This window comes from Aythya ferina, assembly GCF_964211825.1.
Source record: "Aythya ferina genome assembly, chromosome: 21".
Classification (NCBI taxonomy): domain Eukaryota; kingdom Metazoa; phylum Chordata; class Aves; order Anseriformes; family Anatidae; genus Aythya; species Aythya ferina.
The window spans coordinates 7,227,843-7,245,857 of NC_140319.1; the positions used below are offsets into that span (position 1 = coordinate 7,227,843).

The following is an 18,015-nucleotide window of genomic DNA, read 5'->3' on the forward strand; positions in this document are numbered from 1 at the left end:
GCGCATTCGCTCCCGTCGTTGCTTTCTGCGGAGCTTTTTTCAGCCTGAATCAACAGACAAATTACGTATGCCTGGAAAGAAATGACCAGAAACAGCAAAGAGAACTGGAAAGACCTCACGTGGTTGCTTAGTCCATCTCCTCGCTCCAAGGTAGGATCAAATTTACACCTACCTCATTAATCTGCCTCCAAACTCCCCCTACGGTGCGGGGTAATTGTGCAGAGCTCTGCCTTCTGAGGGGAATTCACAGGCCTGCCCCCTCTGCAATTGTGTGATAGATATTCAGAGGAGGGAAAAAACACATCTGAACTCTGAATAGATAAGGCTTGAGACATGATTTTCTGCATGTTTACATGCTAGAACATGAAATTAATTTACATGACACCGTATTGTTTCAGGAGTAAGTATCAATTTTTATAGCTTACATGAAAATAAATCTTTTCTTATCCTTGCGGCACAATGAGTATACTGTATGTACACTTTGTTCTGTTTATATACACAAATATTTAAGTACATGAACACATCTGGAACTGACAAACGGGTTGGTTCCTGCTCTACAAGGAGCTGAATGAAACAGATGCTTTTTGGCAGTCCATCAGGAAAGCAGATTTTGATGCTTTGTATCATCAGTCAATGGCAGATACTTTTACAGAAAATGGAGCAGGTAAGGGCTAAATCAATTCTTACCATGATAAAGAACCCGTTGGTTTTTGACGCCACTGAGAACACAGAAGAGGGATAAGTCAGAAGGCAAGGCCAGTCTCACTAACAGAAAATGTGCTATCTCTAGGCTGCATCTGTTTGATGCAAGGATCTTCCAGTAAAATACAAAATAGTGTCGTGAGCCAGCAGGTGACTCCTCTGCCACGTGCAGTCAGTCTGTCCTCCATTTCATGAGCTGTCTCAGCCGCCCTCTTCTCCCTCGGTCCGCTGACAAACCCGCTGGGATTTCCTCTCTGGGAAAGGTCCCTAGAGAACGGATCAGGGCCGTGCCTTCTCTCATGGCTTAGAGTTCCCATCTGTCCAGCAAAATTACACAGACGCTCACGGCCGAAAGTGTTCTCCCATTTTTCATATGGGGTTTGGTTCCCCCCAACCTGTTCCTTTAACTCCGTGTCCGGTCTCCTACTGCCGCACCCCGGAGACCCTCAGTTGATCTCTCCCTCCGTGAATTCCTCTTTTATGGACTGTTTGCGGGACTTGCAGTCTGGGAGGTCAAAGCCAAAGTCCGCCCACTCGTCGGCACCGCCGCGGTTGGGGATGGTGATGGTGTGGCGCACGCGGAAGTGCACGGCCTCCATCACGCGCTGCCGCTGCAGCTCGCCGGAGCTGCCGATGGAGATGGTGGAGGCGTTGCTGCTGGAGCGGATGAGCTGCTGGGCCCCGTAGTCGTGGCTCTGCTTGAGTTCCTGAAGACCTCTCCAGATGATCATCCTGTACTGCTCCGGGATCTTCAGTGCTCCGAGATCCTGGAAGAACAAGGATTCTGAAGCGCGTCCCGCGGGAGGCAGAGGTGCGAGCACTGCCGGGAAGGAGCCCCGGGACCACAGCTCGTGGCTCACAGGGGACGTGGCCACCAGGACTGAGCACGAGGTCCTGGTCCTGGCCCTCCCTATGCCACAGCACTGAGCCCAGGGGTGCTTCTACCAGGGGCGGCATCTCGCTTGTAACCGTCTGCCAGCTGACCACTCACATTTTTTGGCTAACTTTCAGTTCTGAGTATCTTTGTATCTGGGGACAAGGGGGTGGTGCTGTAAGGTCACTGTTTCACATCAAGTTACAGTGACAATGGGAGGAACCCCCCTGGATGCAAGTGGCAGAGCAGCACGTGGAGCAGCACGTTGTCTGCTCGCGGGGCGAGGACCCAGCAGCCTGGCTGCCCATCCCCACGTCTCCTCGGGTCCTAGACCAGGAGGCTGGGGTGGCGTCAGGCAGCCACCGCGTGTGGGCTTTGGTGGCTCTATGGGATTTGGTGCATTCCCTGAAAACCCCTGCTGGGGACTGGGCTGGGCCCCTCCTGTGTCATATCTGCCTCTGATGCAGGCAGCAGGGGGCTTTAACAGGCGTTACAGGCTGTGGGCATAATGCTGAGAGTTCAATCTTACAGCAATGGGGGCTGCACCACCACAAATCCCCCGGTAGTGGAGAGCTGCCAGAGCGCCGCGTTAATGCCAAACACAGAGACCCGTGTGAATGTTAACTGGAGAGGACAGCGAGTATGCAATTAGTAATTACACAAGGCAACTTGGACAGACAGCTCAGCAACCTGATACCAAGTTTTGGCCATACCAAACGTTTCCTTTGACAGCTCACAGGTAATAACAGCGTTAGTTCAGAGAATGGTCCAAAACCAGGCTAGGATTATGCAACTGGCCCCAGCTACCAATGAAAAATCATTGTGTCTTCAGCAGCTGCAGCACCAAAATGTGGTCCCTTACTGTACTGTAGCTGCTGGGTGGAAGATTACTACTACAAACAAACCACTTGGGGGCAAAACGGTATCAGGGCAGAAGCTTTGCCTTGGCCAAAATACTGGAAAGGATTTACAGGGCTCACTATGGCTCCACAGGTTTAAGTATTTTCTTCTCGTTACCCTGACGGATGGGGAAGTCCCTGCCTAGACACTGTCCTAGGCTCAGCAGCCTCAGTATCGTCACCCAGAGGCTGTGCTTTAACCAAGAACTGCAGGAGCCAGCTCCTCTCCTCCCAGCAGCGGAGAGGGCTGACACACAGAGCAGGTGCAGCTAACACAGGTATCCCTCTTTTTGTTCCAGCTCTTGCCTGACCTGTGCTATTTCATTCCAAGGCTGAAACAATCGTTCCCACAACACAGCTACCCTGCATTTGACTCCCTTCTTCACCTGCTTTTGTCTTAAGTGTTAACAGGGGAAGACTTCAGATCAGATCTTAGGGTCTGATTTAAAACACATTAAAATCCAATGGAAGTGTTTCTGCTGATTCAGTGGGCTTTGGGTTATTTTGCTGAATACCTCAGCTTTCCTTTCAAAACCTACTTGAGGTCTGGTTTGGGGATTATTTAGCTCTTTTCAGATGTCCCAGAAAGAACAAGTGCACTGAGTTACTGATTTGTTTCTCCCCATTAGCCTGTGAGCTTGTCAGACCTCGTTTCTGACAGTCTGGAAAAAAAAAACAAAAAAAAAACAATGGACAGACAATTGTGGTTGCTACCAACAGCTGAACTACTGCTAAAGCTGAAGGACTAGAAGGGATGAATAAATGAAAAACATAAATCATGGGGAGCATAATTCCGTAACAGGTTGGTGCACAGTTTTTCCTTTCCTTTAAAACAGTTTTGTCCTTGCTTTTAAGATCAACAGCTGATAGAAACAAGTGGTAAGAACAGATCTTCCCAAAGCATTTACCTCTATGGATAGGTTCTGCAGATGGTAAATATTCTGTAACCCTTGTGAGGTGAAATAGTCGATGCAGTTTGGACACCCCAATCCTGTTAAAAAACTGCAGAAAAAATTTGGAAAATAAAGTGGCATTAACTTCTCACGAATATAACCTGTGCTCTCAACCGTCACTGTAGTGGCAAACCGTGTTCAGCTCATTGAAAAGGCAGGAGGAGACTGCAGCGAGCTGCTGCTGCCTCCAGCCCTGGCAACACTTCCAAACCCCTGCAGTACAGATGGGATGTGGGCAAATGAGCGTAGGAGGGAACTTGCTTGGGGATGCTCTGAATGCTTGGCCTGACTTTTTTTTTTCTCTGGCTGTTGCAGTCTATAAGCATGACCTAAATTTCCATTAATGTCAAAATGAAGAATGGGACTACGTTCATTCTAAATATTACTCTCTTTTTCTTTTTCCCTCTCCTCATCTTCAGAGGCTTCAGCTGAATAACCTACACTGAATAACTGGAGGGAGCTTGAGCTAGTTGAGGAGGGAGAGGGGGGCATGCCTGGTGCAGGGGTGCTGTGCACGTAGTGCTGGGCTGCAGCTGTGCAACTGGGGACTGGCTGTACAGGCTCCCCAGTCCTGGTAGGATGTCTGGTGAAACATCTATGTTCTTTTTAAAGATGAACATTACAAAGTGACTGCAGACCCGTTAACGTATGGAAATAAACCATGCGGACTGAGTTGCAGACATCACTGAGAAGGAAGGGGAAGCTCACAAAGCTACGTGGCAGTCTGACATGCAGGAAAAGATTCTTGTTCAGGTGGACTTGATTTTTAATTGACCAAGGATGGATTACCAGAGGTCTATGAGGGCAATAGGCATTTCTAACTAGTAGGTAGCTGGGCTTTGATTTCTGAGATGAGAAGAATGGACTAATGATTTAATGAGCAGTGATTTCTCAGTTGGAACCAGTGGCCAGTTGACCAGTTGCTAGACAGATCCGAAGGTTAGAGTAAGGGACAACAGCAAGAAACATCAGAGGACAACACAAAACGGGCATCAGATGCCTCTCCTACCTGACGAGGCTGGGATCGGGGTTGTAGGGTGGAGGAGGGGTGCAGTGTGATCCCGAGACCATGGACTGGGACGAGTGGCCCCCGTTCATTTCTCCGTTGGGTTGCATGGGGTGGCTGTTTAGCATTCCGGGTCCTAGGCAGCAGCCATGTCAACGCAACAGACAGATCAATTAGACGTAACCCACGCACTTAGAACAACCCTGTCCTCCTCAAGGAGCCTGCTGCCTGCTGGGCAGGCAGGGCCTCCACGAGCGGGGAGCGCCGTCTCTCCGTCGCGCCTCGCAGCTGCCGGCCCCACAGCTCGGGGCACGGGGGGGACCTTACCCATGGGCCCCAGGCTGGGCGCCGAGCTGGAGCTGTGCTGCGGGGGCTGCCCCACCAGCTGGTTGACGGAGGGCAGCTTGTTGATTCCTCCTCCGTGGACTTTGTTCATAGGGGAGAGGACAGGACCGTAGGACGAAGGCGTCTGCAGCTGGCTCCTGCTCGGGAAAAAGAAGGCAGGGGTGAGCGTCCAGCAGGGAGGCGAGGAGGCAGCCGGCCTCGCCCCAGACCTCCCTGCGGGCTGACCAGGCTTTCTGTGATGGTTTGGGGGCTGCTCGAGGGCTTCTCCCAGCCTCACAGCCGAGCCAGAGCAGCCCCACAGCCTCCCTGCGCCGTGCTGCCCACTGCGGAGCCGTGCTGGCACTTACTGCCTCTGCAAGAGCTGCTGCTGCTGCTGCCGGTAGGAGTCCACCAGCTGCTGCGGGACCAGCTCCACCAGCTCCAGGCTCTCCTTTATCTTCATCAGGATCTCGAAGTTCTCCCGGCCCCGCACCTGGAGAACGGAACAAGCCCATGTCTCACCTGGCCACCTTTCTTGTGGACCCTTTTTCCACCCAGCCACGCAGACACAGTGTCGCCGCAACCAGGGGACTACTCAGGGGCCCACAACTCTCACACGCAGGCATTTACAGATGCTCATGTCCTCCAGCTCTCTCTGCTTAACCCCCCGTGCTGGCACGTGGCAGACCTGCAGCCCCATCCTTCCTGCGACTGCATCCCGAAGGGGTTTCCCTCAGAGGCAGCTGCTCCCCACTGCGGCTCGCTGACACTTACAGGCACATAATACATCTCCTCCTCCCCGTGTCTCCGTTTCTTAATGCCCGTCCCCAGTGCTGGGATCCCCTGGGGGCTCTGTTTGAATGCTGGAAAGGAAAGAGGAGGAAAAATGTTAGTGGAAAATGAAAGTGAGGTCTGGCTGGGGGAACAGCTCTGTCCTCCAGGCACACGGTGGGGTTGTGCAGCCCACAGCCATGGGGCAGGAGCAGAGCAATGTCCTGCAGTGCTTGCAAGCCTTCACTGAGAAGAGTGAAATAACCACTTCTGAGAGAATTAGCTTGACACATGCCAGATGTGTGCTCTCATTCGGGGCTTGTGGCTTTAGGATATTTTTGTGTGTGTTTTTGATGAAATTTCCCCTTTTCTCTCCTTTCCATTCTCCTGGACATTTGTAGGCTGTCCTTGGGAGAGCAAACACAGCTGAAAACACCTTGGTTCCCTGCAGCATTTAGGCTCAAGCCATGCAAGGTGCTTGCTGTTTACCTGTGTTCTGTTGTTGAAGACATCTCTTTAAAAGACTAATAGCAAAGAAAAGATATATCTGGACAGGAAAGCTCTGCACTGATGTCATTGCACTCTGGTGGTAAGAGGGAATAGGTCCTACTTCTGGGATTTGAAAATTAGTTGAGAAGGATCAAAGCATCATGCCCCAGTGCAGGTTTGGGCCAGAACTTCTGGAGCACGGTGATTTTGGTTGTAACGGTAAAGGTGCTAAGGCAGAAGCATCTGCAGCTCTCAGAAGCATCTAGGAGCTTGGGACTGTGACAGAGCAGAGCCCTGAGCCACCCTCCCCGTCCCAAAAAGGGGACTCACTGCGTTTGTTGGCGTTGCCGTTTTTAGCTGCGCTCTCATTAAGGGCTTGCTGCTCTCGGTAATGATCTTCATCAGCTTTCCGGTCCCTGCCCGGACAGGCACAGATCCGTCCCTCAAACGACCTCCTTCCTAGGACCTGGCCGCTGGGAGGAGAAAGAACCCAAGAGGAAGGCTTCAGCTGCACGGGGAGAAACCAGCGTGGTGCTGGGTCCCTCCCTGCCACCCACCCTCTTCCTAGCTGGCAGAAAGCAGCCTCTCCCCCCACGGCAGCAGGGACAGTGCAGGGACAGCCACTTACTCTCTCATCTCCAGGGTGATGATGATGAGGATGGGTCTCCTGTTCATTCCTCCCACGCAGCTGCTGTTGCACATGAAGTTGTACAGGATGGTGGTGAACTCGGTGCCCACCTGCCCGGGAGAGGGGAGCGGACACTGAGCAGGGAGCCGGGGGGCAGCCCTCCAGGCAGGGCTGTGCCCCCAGAGCCTTTGCAGGGCGAGCAGAGGAGCCCTTGGGGTGCTACTTGGGTTCAGCCCTCGGCACAGGGACCATCCCCGGGGTCAGTGGGGTACCTGCGGGGGCTCGTAGGGCACCATCACGCTCTGCCGTCCCGTCACGGGGTCGTCCACGTACTGGGAGAGGTTGTTGCCCTCCACCCGGATGAGGTGGCTGGCTGGGGCTGACTGGCCTGCAAGGCAAGTGCTGGAGTCAGAGGAACTGCGTGAGAGCTGCAGCAACACCCAAGACCCAGGGGCCCCCATCCTGGTGTGGAAACACAGCAAACAAGCCCGGACTGGGGGGTTTGTGCTGGTCCCAGTTACCCAGCTCCCAGTTACCCAGGTCCCAGGGCCTGGCGGTGCCGTGTGGCCGCCTGGTTTTGGGGTCTGCCGGCCAGGGCTGGGGCTGCTCCCCACAGGGGTGATGCCAGCGCTCACCGTCGTTGAAGTCTCGGCCCAGCTCGTGGTTGGGGCAGCGTTTCACCACCTCCGTGACGTGCTCGGCCTTCTTGTAGACGGGCATGGCCCGGATGATGGTGCCCGGGGGCGGCGGGGTGGACACCTTGATCTGGATGGGGCATGTCTTGGCGATCTGACAGTAGAGTTTCTTCAGCAGGGGGGAGTACTGGAAAAGAAGAGAGAGATGTGTCTGCAGAGCTTGGGAGCAGGGAAGGGAGAACAAAAACGTTTAATAAAGACAGCGGGATCCCTGCTGGACCCCTCGTGTGAGGGCTGCTGTGTGCTTGGGACCCGTGTCCCTGCCCGAGGGCTCGAGCTCGGCCAGCCCTGCCCACAGCGGCCGAGCCTGCCCCAGCCACCCCCCGCCTAAACCCCATGTTCATTCTTCAGCTGCTGGCTTCTCCCTGAACAGGACTGGGAATTCCCAGCCTGCGAGGGTGCTGGAAGCTCCCCTGGTGTTCTCGGCAGGAGGAGGGGTGCTGCCAGCAGCCAGCAGTCACATTTTCAGCAGGAGAAGGAAGCGCAGCAGGCATTCCCAGCCACAAGTACCACGAGCACAGGTCCCATCCTCTCCAACAACCTCTGTACGGACCAGCTCTGCTTCGAACAGGCACACGGGATGCGCTGAGCCCCTGAAGGAGCTGCCCTCAGCACTCCTTTCCCCGTTATCATGCCCATCCACCAGCTCAACCATGAAATGTGAAGGCCAGAGGCACCGTGAGCTCTGCTGCGCTGCTAACCGCAGTGCGCACGGCTGTCCTCCCTCCTTTTTGGTGAGTGGAACTGCATTAACTCTGCACTGGGCAGTTTGCCTCTAGCCCCAAAGCACTGCTTCCATGGGGTAAAGCTTCCAAAGGGTGTAAATCCAGCTAGGCATCAGCGTGGGCAGAGCTGCAGCACCTCGCCCCGTGCCCAGGCAGCCCAGCCGCAGCCCTTCGGATCCAGCCACTGTCTGCCTGCTGAGTGCTCCGAGTGAACCGCCAACGTGGCAGCAGCCCAGAAAATTAAAATAATGGCTTGTTACAAAACCAATTACTGCCTATTGTATTGTAACCACTCCGGGGGTGCTGTGCCAGAGCGAAGATTCCCTGCGTGCCGGGGGAGGAACCGCGGCGGCGCTGCCCGTGCTGCTGGGACGCCGCGCAGCAGGTCCCTGCCCTGCAGTCGTGCATCCCCCGTGTGTGCCGGGGAGAGGCCACAGGACCTCGTGTGGAAGCTGTCTCGGCACTAACTTCTTGCTCAGTACTTTTTTTCTCCCTAGAAACACACAGCTTTAATGCACACACACCACCAACGGCTTGATGCAGCGCGGGGCCTTCTAGGGAGGGTTTCCCAGCCGGCTGAGGAACCCATGCTTACCATTGCATAACAGAATTACAGCTAATTATGCAAGACCTCAGAGTTTGATTATGTCTAGCAAGTGCAATGCTGAACGGGGTTTCTCCTGACCATGACTCAGTTCTTCACTTGTGGTGGTAGCAGCAGCTCAGCCAGGGCCAGCAGCAGGGGAGGATGCTGGGCAGCAGCTGGGGCTCACCCCTGGAGTGGTGTGTTCATAGAAAACGGGCTGTAAGCACCAAAACACTCACTGTGCAGACACAACAGGGGTTGTCTGATCACCAGCAAGGGACAAACTCCTCTTGCAAAGGCAGTGATTGTCCCCACACGGTGCAGCCCCATCTCACCCTGGACCGTGGCTGGCACGGGAAGGGGTTACCTGCTGCCCCCTGCCCTCCCCACTCAAGTGTGCTGAGTTGTGAGGGCAGAGCCTACAAAAGGCACTGGGGCAGCACCCTAATTCCAAGGGGTTAGCAATATGTGTGAGAGCTGGGGATGGAGCACAAGAAGAAGCAAGGGAATGCTGCATTGTGAGCCCAAACCTCTCCAGGGCAGCGGGGGAAGCATCTCTGCTAGTGCTGGAGGAAGCTGGAGAGCACAGGAGACTCTGAGCCCTTAAAGGTAGGGACAGCCCACAGAGATGGGTCACAACGTGGGTTTGCTCTTGGGTCTGTTGGTGCTTGCCCTGTGCACAGCCCCAGGACACTTCTCAGGGCAGTTTAGGACCCCATGGGGTCGAGTGGTGGTGGCAGTGTGCACTGGGGTGGGTGGGAGGGAGCTGCAGCCTGGGCAGGAGAGCAGGGGCAGGGGGTGCACAGCTCATCCCTTGCCTTCCCGTAAATGTGTGTCTGGGGCACACGTGCGAGGAGATGCAGTTCCCTTCCTCCTTGCCAGTGCCATGCTGTTTTCCATCTCCCAAGGAATGTGTTTGCTGTGCGAGAGCCCACCCCTGCTGCACGGAGCGCAGCTAGTTCCTGCACGGCAGGGCATGCCTCTGCTCAGAGGGTTTTATCTCATCCCCACAACACGCGCTCTGTGCCAAGAAAATACCACCGTGCAGAATATTTGTGAGGATGTTAAAGCTTGTCCTGAGCCATCAAAATACAGGTGTGCAAGGGCTAGCAAGGCTCCTGCTGCCAGCGTGGTGCAGCGCTATGGCTGCTGAGCTTTCCCTGTGGCAGGAAACCTGCCCTGAAGCAGGAGCATCGGGGCGCTGCAGCAAGGCTTGCACATGGGGCTGCTGTAGGATGTGGGGGTATTTGGGGCTCATTCTGGCAGAAGGGGAGCCTGGGAAGGTGCAGCACGTTTCCAGCAAGACGACAACTCCAGCACAGCAAGCTGCAAGGCACAGGAGACAGAGCAGGAGGATGCTGTGCCTGCTGGAGGCTGTCAGTGATGTGGAGATGTGACAAAGCTGAGCCTGGCAGCAAGAATTAACCTGGAGTATCTGGAGCATACAGCCTTGCCAGCAGGCTGATGCTCAGTAACACTGCCTTTCACCAAAATCCCTACATTTTCCTTGGATTCCAGCTAACTCTGACTACACAGTGACTCCGGGGTCAGATCAGCTCCCTGTGCACCACCAGGGACTGTGCCGAGATGGAGAACGCAGCCCCCCTGCAGCACCACGGATCCCATCTCTGCATGGAAGAGAAGCTTGAGCCCACATAACCTGCTCTCACGGGTGCACTCAGGATTCAGCACTCCCATTTTGAGGAGACAACATGGCAAAACAAGGGTTATTTGGAGGGGGCTCTTCCTTGCCAGGTGTTAAAATACTGACAACTCCTGTCAAAGGATCCTTTCATGTAGACATTCCCGGGCAGCCCTCAACATGCCTGGGAAATAAAACTGCTCTGGAGGAGCAGAGGTGCATTATGGCAAGCTCTTTGGTAACAAATTCTCTCATTATACCATGTTATGACATGGATAAATCTCTGTTAAATAGCACTGCGATTGCCCTGCAGGGAGAAAGGCTGCCGCTCAACACAGGCATGCCTCCGCTGATAACCTTATCGTGTCTTAACAGCTCCAGGATTGCCTTCAAAGATCCTTCAACAATAACAAACCCTTCTTTTAAGGAACTCCGTGCCGATAACTCTGGGCAAGAAGGATCAGGGCCACGTCCTGTGAGCCTGTGCCCACAGCGCGGGCTGAGCACGGCAGCACGTGGGCCCCCTGCACACTCTGCAGCTGCTGGAGCAAAGCACTCCCCGTCCTGCAGCCCCAGCTTCTGCATGGCCACCACGGGAATGAGCATCTCATTTCACTACGTGTTTACAACCCAGAGACCCCACATCCCCAGAGTATGCTTCCAGCCTTATTTTCCATCCCCAGCTGTATTTTCAGCCAAGAAGAGCGATGTGTGCTCTCCCTAAGGGACAGCAAAATGCATGTCCTGTTTAGGCTCCAAGCAGAGAGGCAAACAGGTGCCTCTGCTCCTCTCTGGTAATCTGTAGTTGCTGATTTATCACCAATAATGCAGCACAGGTGATTTATGTGCAGGCTGGTGCTTTGAGTTGCTGGTGCTTTATGAGCTGCAGCTGAAGTGCGTGCATCTGGCTTGCAGAGTGGTGCTGAGCCTTCCTCAAGCACAAAACAGGGCGGCTGCAAAGCGAAAAGCAGAACCTGGGAGACCGAAATCCCAGCACTTATCGCATGGACTGGTGCTGTCACCTCGATGCTTCAGTCTTCTTTTTGCCATGGACACTTCTCTGCCACCTGGGCTAAGGGCAAGCCTCTGGCTGCTCACTCGTGTCCTGCCTGTTTGTGCACAGCTTTGCAAGCTGGCAGCAGCCGCGACTTCTGCTCTCATCCATGCGTAAAAAGCTCCCGTTGCTGTCCCAGGCCGGGCTGCACCCCCAGGAGCAGAGGTTCGTGCGCTGGCGGGGGAGCATGCTGCGGAAACTCCTTGGCCCCTGGCCAGAGGAGCTGTCCCTGGTATGTGGGAAGCGAGCGCAGCCGGGGCTGTGTCTGCGCAGCGGTGTCAGAGCCTCAGCTGGGAGCAGCTCCCCGGGATGCCCGAGTGCAGTCCCCAGCATCAGCAGCACTGCTGCAGCAAGGCTGGAAGGTGTCAGTCCTAAGAGTTCTTCCACACCTACACAAGTTTGAGTCTGTTCTGCCTCTGGGCACCTCCTTCCTGCACCTCCCGTTCCTGGTCTGTGCGTTGGACTGTCGGTTTTGTTCTTCCAGCTCTCGTGCCATCTCTGCACGTCGGGCTGCCTGTTACCGTACGTCTGCGGAGCACAACAGGTTCACCTTGGTGTGGCTGGAGGCTGATTGCACACTGCAAACAGGAGCAGCCTGCCCTACGCTTCCATAAACCTGCAGAACGTACGTGCCCCTTTTTTCCCTACAGTCATGGGGCTCTTAATGTCATCATGCCCTGGTTTGCTGCAGCGAAAATACAACGGCACCTTTAGCTGCTCCTTCCCTGCCACTGTAATGTGTTGTAGTGCAAGTCCAGAGCAGTAAGAACAAATGGAGAAGCACAATTATTAAATGCTAGCCGTTTATCAGCATGAGCCTCTGTTTTTCAAGGAACTTGCTATCCCAAAGGGTCTCTGGATGGGACTTGTTTCACCTTTGTGTTTGAAACACAGCTACTTGGGTGAGACTGAGACCCTGCTGTACCCACGCTGAACACAACGGGACACAAACACACCGGAGTGATGAAGCTCCATGGTGTAATCGGCCCCTGTGGAGACCCCTCGGTTCTCCCTTCCAGCAGTTATCTCAGTGCCATTGCTGCTGCATCCAAGGAAATGGTTTGTGCACTACAAGGTTCAAGGGACCTCATGCCCTAGAGAAATTCAGGGAGATTAATGCGGTGGCTGCTGTGAAACAGCACTGAATTAAGTCTTCAGATTCCTGTCCTTTCACCCCCTGCAGACATCCCAGACCTGCTCTGGAAGAGGCCAGTGTCCTGCTTGGACCTGCAGCCACCACGCAGGATGCAGGAGGTGGCAGAGGTGTGTTTCCCTGTGTATGCTAAGAGCCTCGCTCAAGAAATAGCCTGAACCTTCTGCGTGGAGAGACCTAGCAGAGAAGTCCATCTGCTGCACTCCTCCCAGGGCAGCAGAACCGCTAGGAGGATGTGTCCCAACAGATTCGGAGCTGATAAAATCTTATTTATCTTCAACTGTTGACACCGAAGCGTCTAGACTTGCCTGCTTCGGGAGGGCTGCAGCCAAGTCCTCCTTTCTCTCTTGAAGGAAATGATTTGCTCAACAATTACTTTTTCCACAAATCCTCCCCCCCTCCTCCCTACCAGCCTTCTCCTCCTCCTCCTTTACATTCCAGTCTCCTCATTAGCTCTACTCAAGACGTGTCCAGGACTGCAGTCAATGGATCCCAATAAAGCCACTAGCCTGGCAAGAGAGAGAGAAGAAAAGTGCTGCCTCCGGCTGCTAATTTCCTTGCACTCCCGAGCAAGCAGCTGCGGAGCTGCATCCTGGGACAGGTTTGGACAGATCGCAGTGGAGAGGTGATAATAATGTGTCTGTCATCTTCCCCAGACATGTAGCATCTTGCAAACCGCAAATACCGTTAACCGGCTCGGACGAATCTGTTACGACAGATCCTGGAAGACATGCCGACTGCAGAGCTTATTTTTCCCTTTCTAATTTTTTTTTTAATAACCATTTTTTAATCACTAGCCTGTACAACTTCTCACTGAGTTGGAAATTCCTCCCGGAGTGACCTCGCTGCTTGTTTGCTATGAGCTGGGGTTCACAGATGCCCAGAGCATCACCGGTGCCGAAGAGGAAAGCCCCCACCGGTGCCGGACACATTGGGCACCCCCAAAGGACCCCTCTCCCTTCCTTCCCTGGTGCCTACATCCCTAAAATAACTGCCAGCCAGGCTTGCTGCCTTTCTTAGTCACTGCCTCGGCAGCCAGCGCTGGCACACCGGGGGATTTTTTTAATCATTTCTGGTAAGTCTGCCTCCCCTACGCATCTGGGTGCTTGGGTCCTCTGACCAAGCCTGCACTGGTGCTCAGCAGCGTCCAAAAAGGAAACCAGAAATCTAACAGCTCGGTTATTTCACGTTGCATTATGAAGACTGGACATCGGAGAGCCAGGGAGGAAGGGAAGGCGAGCCTGTGTGGAGCCCATCTCCTGCAGGGTCTGGTGCTGGCTTCTCTGGGCACACACACACGGGAGCAGCCCAGGACCTGCTGCGGTGCCCAGCACGGCATCTCCCCCTCCAGGCAGCCAGCCCGAGAAGGTGCCTGGACAGAGAGGACCCTGAGCAGCCTCGCAGGTGCAGCCGTTGGGTACGGGCTCTTTGCAGAGCTCCACGGGTCCCCACCAGCTGTGCTCGAGGTGGCACGGCTGGCCGGGAGGCGTCCTCCACCCCTGGGCTCCTGGCAGACCAGGAGGGAGCTGGCCAAAGCCACTGCTGCTGCTTCATCACGGCATGTCCCCGTCCCCTCTCCCTTCCCAGCCGTCCCCGTGGGACCGTGCTACCTTCCTGCTGGAGAGGCAGCTGCCAGCGAGTCGTTCCCTTGACCCGTGCATACCATACACGTTCGAGATAGTGGGGCTGATAGTGTGATCGTGTTGGAACATCGCACACCAAATTCCTTCGCCTTTTTTTTCTTAATTCCATTGTGTCTGGGGCTCCTGAAGCCTCATCCACGCCCTGCAAAAGCTCATGGAAAGCCTCCAGTGGGCTGGCTTCAATGGCTTTGGAGCAGGCTGATGCTGAGGTTGCTTTCCTATTTCTGGCATGCCAAAATACCCGTGCTCTTCTGCCCAACCACTCACGTAAAAACAAAGATGTTTATGGCTCAGATGGAGAGCACCGAGCTACGCCTGCCCTTGTTCATTTTTAGGCTACTGCTGTTGTATGGAGACCTCTCAGAAATGCGGTAAGCTGCTGGAGTTTGAAGCATTTAATACAGATTCTCCTGAAGATCTCCCCCTCCTCTTTACACCTGCCTATCTCAACGTACTTCAGAGAGCAGCCAGCAAGGAGAACCTCCCTCCAACGGCACCAGTTGTTTCCATCCTCCCCGTTCAGCTACATCAGAGGAACCATTTCAGCTCCCCGTCTCCCAGTGCAGTATTGATGGAAGCACCAGAACGGGGCCGGCCGAGCACAGGATGCTGGCTGGATTGCTTTGAGTAGCTGCTCAATGACATCCCCAGTGCCAGGGCTTCCTCCCCTTGCCTCTGACCCTCTCCAGCCTTGGAGTCTTTCCACCCCCGGCTGTTGGTGCCCCAGAGCAGCAGGCACGGTGCTGTACGTGGCCTGGGCACCTCCGTGCACGCTCACTGGGGTTAGGGGTGTCCCATTCCCTGCGTAGTGTTGGGCTCATCCCCTCCTGCAGCAGAAGCCCCAGCTGCCAGCACCGAGGCCTTGCCCCTTTGCAGCCAGGCCACGGGAGGCCAAAGACCCCATTAACGCTTCTGCGAGCGCTTTAAAGGGGAGGGCGCGCGGCTCCACCTCGAACCAGACTTGAGAAAAATACTAATTATCTATCAGTTACCAGCTGGCCGGCGTGGCGAGGGGCTGCCTGCGAGAAAACAGCCAAGATCAGCTCGCGGCTCTTGCATGTACGGGCAGCTCCGGGGAACCGAGAGCCCTGATAGCTTCCAACAAACAGGCAGGCTGCCGGCGTGCCTCGTCTTGCACAGCCCCAGCTCCCCGTCCTCCTCCCAGCCCCATCGGCACAGCCTGCTGGAGGGGGGCTTCAAAAACCTTATTTTCAGCATCTGCTCTTCGCTCTCTGCTGATAAGAGGCCATTAAAAATGAAAACGAAGGCGGCGGCAGCCTCGAGGGCTTCGTAGGGAACAGGCTAGCACAGTGACTTCGGTTCAGAGGTTGGTGAGATTCCCAAAAGCGGTCAGGGCCAGCACAGGGACTCAGGACCCCCTGCCCACCGGCTGCCTGGCATCCTTTTGCAAAAACAGAGCTGTTTGTGGCAAATGTGGGCCCCAAATTCATGCTCAAAGTCTTCAGCTCTATCCATCTGTCCGTTTCATAAATTAACAAATTCACCTTTTTAAGGTTAGAAAGAACAAATTTTGATCCTCTGGTTGGATTTCCTGCACTGCTTGCCTAAGCCCCATGCCTACTCATCCTGGATGGAGCCAACAATATCTGCTTGAAGTAGAGCTTATCTCTCAGAAGATATGTAGACTCTTAATTTAAATACTGCACGAGTTGGAGAATCCACCACATTCCTTGGTAAATTGTTCCTATGGTTAATTATCCTCACTGCTAAAAAATTTCCACCGTGTTTCTAGTCTGAATTTGCCTGGCTTCAGCTTCCAAGCACTGGATCTCATTATGTCTCTCTCTGTTAGATTAAAGAGCTGTCTGCTATCAGAAACCATCTCCTGTGCAGGTACTTGCAGACTGCGATCAAGCCACCCTTACTCTTCTCTGGGAGACCTTTCATGCCGTATGGTATCTTCCTACAAGGCATCTGTTCCAAATCTTTCATCTTCTTTGGATCTCCCTCCCAAACCGTTTCTATTTTGTCAACAGGCTGTTGGAGGTGTGGACACGAGCTGCACACACTGCGGCCGTGGTCTCGGCGGTGCCGTGGTTGGAGGCAGCCCCAATCGCAGTGGGTGACCCCGACCTGCCCAGACCACCCGCGGCGTGGAGAGCTCGTGTCCACGTGGATTCTCATCCAGGAGCCCTAGGCTCTTAGGATTCTCCCTTCCTAAATGTGGGATCCACGTTCACCTCGGTTTTGTCTCACCTGTTTGCCATTGCTTGCTTGAGCTGCACATACAGGTCTCCAAGCCTAGGGGTAACTGCGTGGTAGGGCTCCATGGGATCTCAGAATATGGGATGTGGTTCCCTGCCACGTTCCCTTTTCCAGCTGTGACCTATCCGTCAGTGTGAACTGTGCTATCCGAGGATGGATAACTGTACGTGTCCCAGAGGAATGGCCTCCAGAGGGATTCAGGCTAAACCCTTCAAAAATAGGAGCCTGTTAGGCTACATGCTATGATTGTATCAAAAAACTGTGTCAAATCTTTTGATAAGGCTGTTTGCACTGAATTACTTGGGTTGGCATTGCCTGTGCATCGCCAGCTCTTTGTTGGCTGGATTCTCAATGATTCAGCCCAATACTGCAAGAGGCTATGGAGCTGCTGGTCTGATGAAGCCTTGCTCTCGTGGTGGTTTGCTCCCCGGGGCTCTGAATTGAAGTGGGACAAAGCCATGCAGGGGAGTTTGTGGCTTGCAGCTTTCTTAGTGTGCATCATCTGGTGCAGTGAGTCTTAAAATATTCAGAAGCCATGAGGCTTCCTTAGCTACCGATGAAATAGGAAGCATAATTTACTGCTTTTTCTTTCCATGTGCAAACCATGCACGTCCTTTACCACGCCAGGATTGTTAATTCAGCTACTCCTGGCAAGGACTGGGCCATTACTGAGCTGTGCAGTGTCACTGTCCCTGTTCCTACTGACCATACGTTTTAGCTTTCATTGCCAGGTGCCTGTATTTCCTAACAGCTTTCCCATTTCTTCCTTGCATGCCTCTGTATTCATGTCCACAACTTATGCAGAGAATCACACGGCATACAAACACTGGTATTTGTACACCGACTGATGGGCAACATACAGGGTACGATGTTTTGCTGATTTCGTCCCTGCTTTTAACCAGGATGGATTTTTCAAGCAGTTTTAATGCAGATTTTGAGCTGAGAGGGAAGAAGGAAGCAGCCCTCTTCCAGCACAAGGAACAGGAGTGGGAGCAAATCTGCCTGTCAGCACAGCAGGACCTCAGGCAGGCAGCGCCCTCAGGACCCTTGGGGGTCCTGCAGCACCATTGTCTCAAACCAAGCATCCCCCACGCTCTCCTGGGTGCAAGGCACTGCTGGCTCTCCTGCTTGCCACAAGGCTCAGCAGTGAAAGCTGGACTGGTGCTCAGAAATGTCAGCTCCTGGCGCTGGCTGGTGGGGCGCATCCTCTGCGGCACATTCGGCTGCCCACAGAGCATCTGCCAAGGATCTCTTGTGTCCCAGGGCTTCCCCGAGGTTATTGTGGCACTGGGTGCTCCGACATCCACAGGAGACCTTAATGCAAAGCCTTGAGATAAAAAGCCCTTCGTGATCAGCACAGCTCCCAGCAGGACACAGCAGCTACAGGATCGCAGGCAGCACAGGGCGATGCTCAGACAGGCTGGGCTACGTTCAACTAGAGTCAAAGACCCTGGCTCCCGACCACTGCAGAGCTCTCCGTGCCCATGACAAGGCTTTCACAGGAGTTAGCCCTGTGCAGGTGATGCCCTGTGCAGACTTCAGCAGCTGAACCAGGGACTGCCGGACCCGCTCCTCCCCGCCCATCCCAGAAGCAATGGGGCACTCGCATTGGGGTGCAGCCACCAGCAGGACGTGGTGTCACTGC

At 54.3% G+C, this 18,015-nt stretch overlaps 1 protein-coding gene across 4 annotated transcripts in view; it reads right to left on the bottom strand.

Moving 5' to 3' along the window:
- Nucleotides 1-337: 337 nt before the first annotated feature.
- Nucleotides 338-18,015, bottom strand: part of TP73 (tumor protein p73) — a 35,656-nt gene continuing 17,978 nt past the window's right edge. For all 4 annotated transcript variants that reach the window (XM_084495117.1, XM_084495119.1, XM_084495118.1 and 1 more), the window contains exons 5-14: nucleotides 7,282-7,468; nucleotides 6,919-7,034; nucleotides 6,647-6,756; nucleotides 6,349-6,491; nucleotides 5,533-5,621; nucleotides 5,127-5,251; nucleotides 4,762-4,916; nucleotides 4,438-4,570; nucleotides 3,384-3,477; nucleotides 338-1,469 (exon numbers count right to left, since the gene is read on the bottom strand). In XM_084495117.1, coding sequence (XP_084351243.1) covers nucleotides 1,149-1,469; nucleotides 3,384-3,477; nucleotides 4,438-4,570; nucleotides 4,762-4,916; nucleotides 5,127-5,251; nucleotides 5,533-5,621; nucleotides 6,349-6,491; nucleotides 6,647-6,756; nucleotides 6,919-7,034; nucleotides 7,282-7,468 — 1,473 coding nt within the window. In that variant the 3' untranslated portion in view covers nucleotides 338-1,148. The remainder of the gene's footprint in view (nucleotides 1,470-3,383; nucleotides 3,478-4,437; nucleotides 4,571-4,761; nucleotides 4,917-5,126; nucleotides 5,252-5,532; nucleotides 5,622-6,348; nucleotides 6,492-6,646; nucleotides 6,757-6,918; nucleotides 7,035-7,281; nucleotides 7,469-18,015) is intronic.